This window comes from Atta cephalotes (assembly GCF_000143395.1).
Source record: "Atta cephalotes unplaced genomic scaffold scaffold00002, whole genome shotgun sequence".
NCBI classification, from domain to species: domain Eukaryota; kingdom Metazoa; phylum Arthropoda; class Insecta; order Hymenoptera; family Formicidae; genus Atta; species Atta cephalotes.
The window spans coordinates 1,920,743-1,927,536 of record NW_012130066.1 but is presented as its reverse complement, the minus strand read 5'-3'; the positions used below and the strand labels follow the sequence as shown (position 1 = coordinate 1,927,536).

The 6,794-nt window shown below is 31.4% G+C and overlaps 1 protein-coding gene across 1 annotated transcript; it reads left to right on the top strand.

The window, feature by feature from the left end:
* The first annotated feature begins 4,714 nt into the window (after nt 1-4,714).
* Nucleotides 4,715-6,681, top strand: LOC105622784. The gene is made up of 3 exons (XM_012204199.1): nt 4,715-4,729; nt 5,886-6,509; nt 6,610-6,681. The coding sequence occupies exons 1-3, from the start codon at nt 4,715-4,717 to the stop codon at nt 6,679-6,681; spliced, it is 711 nt and encodes a 236-aa protein (XP_012059589.1).
* The last annotated feature ends 113 nt before the right edge of the window (nt 6,682-6,794 follow it).

Sequence of the window (6,794 nt, the reverse complement as noted above, 5' to 3'; positions counted from 1 at the left end):
TAACTTTACTTACTTACTTAATTTATTTACGTTAGTATAATAAGTATTAATTAAATTAAAATTAAACTTACGTTACGTTACGTTACGTCTCTCTCTCTCTCTCTCTCTCTCTCTCTCTCTCTCTCTCTCTCTCTCTCTCTCTCTTCTCCCTTCTCTCTTTGTGTTTCGTTCTTTTTTTTTCTTTTCTCTTTCTCGTCTTTTATGTAGTATGTATAAACGTGAAATATTTCTGAGGAAGTTACAATCGAAATTTTTAAATTATTTTCTTTTCCTGTCTATTTCTCGATCTCGCCAGATCGCGGAAGCAGCCAATTCCATTGTTTCAACCACCAGTGGCGGAAAGCATTCGGTTACCGCGAATTAAGTACTTAGTCAATCGCAAAACGTCCGCATCTCACTTGAAAAAAATGAGATAAACGTTTACACAAATTTCTACATACTATATATATAATAATAGAGAGAAGTCTCGTTCGAAATTTGGATATATATGGGTCATATCTCAAAATATTATTAAAAATTTTTATATATTGTTTCATTATTGCGTTTGAATATTAAGGTACAATTCTCTTATTTTTAAAAGCTATTTAAGTTTTTGTTAATCTTGATTTTTATGTAAATTAAAAATTGTTGACTTAAAACTGCAGAAAGATATAATCATTTTGCTGCGTAAAATTATAAGTCAAATTATTTGTTTTATTTTTGCAGTTGATTTTAATATCAAAATTTTTAAAAATAATATTAATTGATATTGGCTTATTTTGATTGATTGTTTGATTGCTACTTTTAACTGAAATTGTATAGACAAAATTTTGACAAAAAGAACATTCTTAACAGATTCTTATCAATTCAATAATATTCAATATAAAAACAAGTTAATAAATAAAATTAAAAAAGTAGATTCAATTTATTATTTTAAATTCTTTTATAATTTTTTTTTACGAGAAAAGATTAATATTTTTATCAATAACAGTATTTAAAAAAAATTTTTTACGAAATAGAATTAGAGTAGCATTAAGTTTTGAAATTTTCATACATTACATGTACAAATTAGAATTGCATAATTCTCTCAAATGGCACATTAATATAACGTAATCGAACAAAATTCAGTCAAACGTTTTTATGAATCCAACAAGCAGCTGTTAGATGTTCGTGACATGCCAGTTACGCTTTCTATCCAAGGTGAGCCGAAAATCATGCTTTTTAAACGCATGTGAACGCACACGCACGATAATGAGAACTATGCTGAGCTAAAACTCAATTTTAATTTTTCTCACGGATTTGAATAGGCTGGCGGGCAATATCAGTTATAATTATCGTTTTACAAATCCATTCGTACAAAGTAGAGATTCTCGCGATTCAGCCTATCCTCAGCTCTCACTCACGTTTTTCGAAACGCGCTGCATTTAAATGTAATTTAACTACTATCCTACACAAGATCCATGCTTACTTATCATCTATCATATATTTATCATCTATCCTATTGTCTGTTTATCCGAATATATAGAGGAAAGGCTCCTATTATGAAACACCGTTTATTTTGGGTAAATGGTAGAAATCTATGAGCAGAATTTTAAAAAATAATATTGGATTGTCCGGACAGTTCGTGCCGATGTTGAAAGAAAATTTAAACGCAGAAAATTTTAATTTAATAAATGTATACTAAAATTTAAATTTTGATCGGCACGAACTTTTCGGACAACCCAATAGGTTATTTTGATAAGAATTTAATAAGTTTTAAGATAATGTTATGTAAAATTTAATTCAAATTTTTTTTTTTTATAAATTAAAGAAATGTAAAAAATGAGCAAATCACAAAGTCAAAAAAATTGTGCTTCTAGTATGAGATGAGAAATTGATAATAAAACGCAAAGTATCTGTATTACAATTAAAAAACTTTATTTAATATTTCTAAAATACAAACAAACATAGTGCACCCGCAAAATGAGTAGGGTAGGTAGTCCAACAATGAACCAGTAGTACACTCACATGAATTGCTATTGCGATATTTTGTAAATGCGACGTTATCAGATTGTGCTATCATGCAGCGACTCGCATTTGAACCCTTCCTCGACTGGCAGAGCGCCAAAAACGGCTATGTAATGTCACATTTGTAAGAATTTTGAGTTGCAAATTTTTTTCGTAAGTTTTACACATTTTTTATGTTTCTGTTGCTATACCTATTATTTTTTTCATTGTGCAATAGTTTTGTGTGCACATTTGACTTTATTATTCTGTAAACACCTTTTTCTGTTATATTATTTTACCATATTATTCAAGAGATTATCGTGGAAAAAGTTAGATGGTTTACAATGAATCATTTTGACGTAGTGAACAATGAACCATGGTATATTGTAGACCACATAATCTTTTTTACGATTACTTTCAAAATAATAATTCATTATAATATTCATTATAATTATACAGAATATGACCTCTTCCCCCACCTAAAACCTCAATAAAAATATACTCATTTGACGCGTTTTCATTCAAAACGAAAGAAAAACGTGGTAAACGGCCTTGTGAATCCTCACCACCTTATAATTATCTAATTTATAAATGAATATTTTAAAATATAGCAAAACTAAAATAATCTCAACAATTCGCAGTACAAAATATGTAGTTTATTATTAAAAATAACATGGTTCATTGTGTACAAATTCCTTGTATACAATGAACCACTTCCCAATTTTTTAAATAATCGAATTGTGATTTTTTAAAGAATCTAAATTTAAAAAATAACTTAAAAGTTATTGTTTACAGTATGTAGCCAACTAAATTCATAAACTGTATGCCTAAACTCAGATCTTCAATTCAATAAGTGAAAGAGATATAAGTCTCTGAAATTTACATGATTCATTGTTGGACCACTTACCCTATGCGATGCATTGTACCTAGGACTCTTCACATAACTGAAACCAAGCATCTCAAAAACAGGCACTCTTTATTCCGATTGTTCTTTTTATTATTGTACAATAACATTTATATTTCAGTAACGATTTTCACTATAACATAGAAGCATAAGTTATTTCATAATAAAAAAACCCTGAATATCTCATATTATGATTTCTACCCCTTACGATTTTACGATCATCACCTAACTTTTGTAATTAAGCAATTCAACATATCCCGTATGTTTTATTAATACGATCTTACTCTATCATCACATAATAAGAATTTGTTACCAAATATTTATTTATTAAATAATAAACAAGATTTAAAGGCTCATCTCGAAACTTGACGATATCCAAATTCTAAAATCTTTTTTTGTAACAACTACAGGCATAATCTAATAATAAATTTTCCAAATGGTTTTTAATAGGGCAATAAATTCATGGTGGAACCAATAGATAGCGTTTATTAGTTTAGCGAAAACGCCGCTGTCTCATATTAAGCGCCTATCTCATAGGAGGCTTTCCTCTACAAATTATACGTCCGCATACAAAGAATGATTTTGCTGAAATATATAAAAATTTAGATAGATACAGATCTGAAAATAATTTTATTGAAAAAAATAATCAATAGGAAATTCAAGCATGATGAGCAATGCTGTAAAATTAAAACTTTTGCATTCAACTATACTCCACAATTATTTTAATAGTTCAGATCTATATTTAGCCAAATTTTTAAATACTTCAACAAAATTGTCATTTACATCCATAAGATACAAAAAAACTACACTACTTTGAACAATATCTTTGAATATATCTAAATAATATTAATATTAACGTTTCCAAATTAAACTCACAATAATTAATCGACAATTTGTTTAGCTGTGAGAAAATTTTGGATTAAAGAAAGCAGTATCTTTGTGGGCGGACATCGACTTATATAGGAAGTTGCAGCCAGCTGTAGAAAATGGGCTAAAACTTGTATGACAAACATAATATTTCAGGGTGATATAATATTTCATAATCTTTCTTTAAATATTCATGAAACGTACATTGTATTTTCCTTTCGTAAAATTCTTGTAATGTAAGGGCTATGCGATATTATTAAAAAGTTTGTCATTAACAATTTTATAAATGTGGCACTTGAAGCAATAAAATCAATAAATATATATTTTTTAAATAGTAATAATGAAGTTACTATGAAGTCTTATTTTGTGATATTTTATTCATAACAATTTATCATTCTTTATTAGGAATAAAGCAACATATAATATGCAAAAAAACTTTTTATCTAAATTTATACAATAACATTGTGCAGCAACCAAAATTATTATGAACATCTCAAGTAAATGAGTATCAATAATAAAAATGATTTCGTTCAGAGACTGTCCTTTTTATCAACAAAATAACCATGATATAGCGTATAATATCGAAGCAATTAGATAAATTCTTGCCATCTTTGTGACATAACATGTTATATAGTCCATTTCTCACGTTCATTCGTCATTGAATCGATGCTACGTGACACGTGTAGTCATGAGTGGACGCAACCAATCTGAATAGATGGGTTTTAATAAAAGTATAGAGACAAATTTTAACAAACGCATACGGCTTTATTTCGCAAAAAGAAATAAAAAATGATAGAAACGAAGAAAAAGAGAGAAAGAGGAAGAGAGATTTGTAGTAAGTGCGTTGCATCTCATAGGGCATAAGTCATAGATGATTAGTCGAGGCATCGAGTGGGGCTTCCATAGTAGGCCTGTATAAAAAGGAACTTCAAGACATCCGCGGAGTTTCAGTCCTCAAATCAAGGAACAGCATTTATCATGAGGGCATTCATAGTGAGTAGTCTGTTCAGAATGATTTCTCCAATTTCTCGTTTCCTCCTTTTCTCATTTTCTTCTCGGTTCCTTCATCTTCTTCTCTCCTGTCGCTGTCTTTTTATTTGGATCCTCCTCTCTGTTTCTCTTCTCGCGAAAACAGAAAAAAGAAAAAAAGAAAAGAACTTAAATGTCGAGATTCTCTCCCGGGTTTATGTAACGCTAACATGAAACGTTAAGTGCGACCGATGACTGAAAGAAAGGGATTATATGTTCCACGTGCTCGTAAATCCGCCGTGCACTTCCGAAATACTTCTGAACCGTTTACTGTTTGCTCTCTAGATACGTTTATTGCAAAAATGAATAGAGGAATATCGAGAATCATTCATTAAAAATAAAATTAGATGAACACTGACATTTATATTATATTTGAAGAAGAAGTACCTAATTTTTCTTCAATTAAAAACGCATGGGAACTCTTTATATTAATGTATACAAATAAATAATGCATTTTTCGCACATGTACATTTCTTCTATATAAGAAATAGAGTTCGACTTTAAAGAATTCTACTTGATTTATTCACGGGCTACATTATTTATTAATTTTATAATAGCACATAATTTTAGCATAATAATTATACTAAATTGCAATAAAAGAAAAAAAGTGAAATACGAAAAGTATTTAGAACATTGTGATCTTGTTCCACCAATGTAAATTAACTTTAATTTTGGTTCAATTTATCTACTTCTGAAAATTAGAAAAAAATAAATAGTAAATTAACTGAGATTAAAGTTGATCTTATCTATAAAGTTGATCATTAGTGGAATTGAGCTTAATTTTAGAATCATGCTACGGTAAATGTTCTTCGTAATAAGGTAAGTGTCCAAACATGTAATATCTATGTCCGGGTATTTATACAAAACTTCATATTTATTCATATTATTAATCTCAAATGCTTTCTTAAATATAAAATTATAATTTAATTATAATATTGTAATACAAAGAGCATTTAAAATTAATAATATCTAATAACAAATTTTGTGCATGTCCGATTACGGGGAACGTTTATCTTATAAATATATTATAAAAATATTCATAAAAGGAAAATAATAAAACAAAGCTCAAATATCAAATCTCGTTTCATATCAGGAAAGTAAAATTGAATTGCAATTGTAGATCCTGGCCCTCGCCGTGACGGCAATGGCGCGGCCAGAAGCCGGATATTCCTACAGCCAGCCAAGCAGTAGCTACGGTGTTCCTTTCGGTGGACATTCGCTCGCCGGTGGTGTTGGTGGTATTGGTGGCATCAGTTTCGGCCAGCCAAGCGGTCAAAGAATCGCCGGCGGTATTGGCAGTGCCGAAGGTGTCCTTGGCACATCCTCGTTCAACAGAATTGGATCTGGTAGCATTGCTAGCGGTATCGACGCGATAGGAGGTGTCAGCGGTAGAATTAATGGGGTGGCAGATACATTTGCCTCTGCCAAGCAGATTTTTAGAGACGTCTATGTTTACGGACCATCTAAAGATCTTGAGGCTCCCGAAGTCCGCGGCGGCGCCGGTGGCTTCGCGGGATATCCATCACGTCCAGCACAGAAGCACTATAAGATCGTTTTTATCAAAGCACCTACTCCACCAACCCCGACCGCTCCGGTAATCCCGGTGCAGCAACAAGATGAGCAGAAAACACTCATCTATGTTTTGGTCAAGAAACCTGAGGAGGCGCTCGAGATCAACCTGCCTACCATAACGCCCACTCAGCCCAGCAAACCGGAAGTCTACTTTATTAAATACAAGACTCAGGTAAAGAAAAGAAACTTAAGCATAAGAAAATGAGAAAAAGCGAAAATCCTAAACTGATCTAATTATTTAATTTTTTTTTCACATTTTTTTCACATTGCAGAAGGAAGTCACTGGCACCGGACCAAGACCTAGCACGAGATATGGAGTACCTGGTGAATCCGGACCATATTAGTCAATATACCGCTACTCCCGTCGCGGCTCTTCCTACACTCCCGTTCATCGACACACACACACACACACACACACACACACACACACACACACACACACACACACACACACACA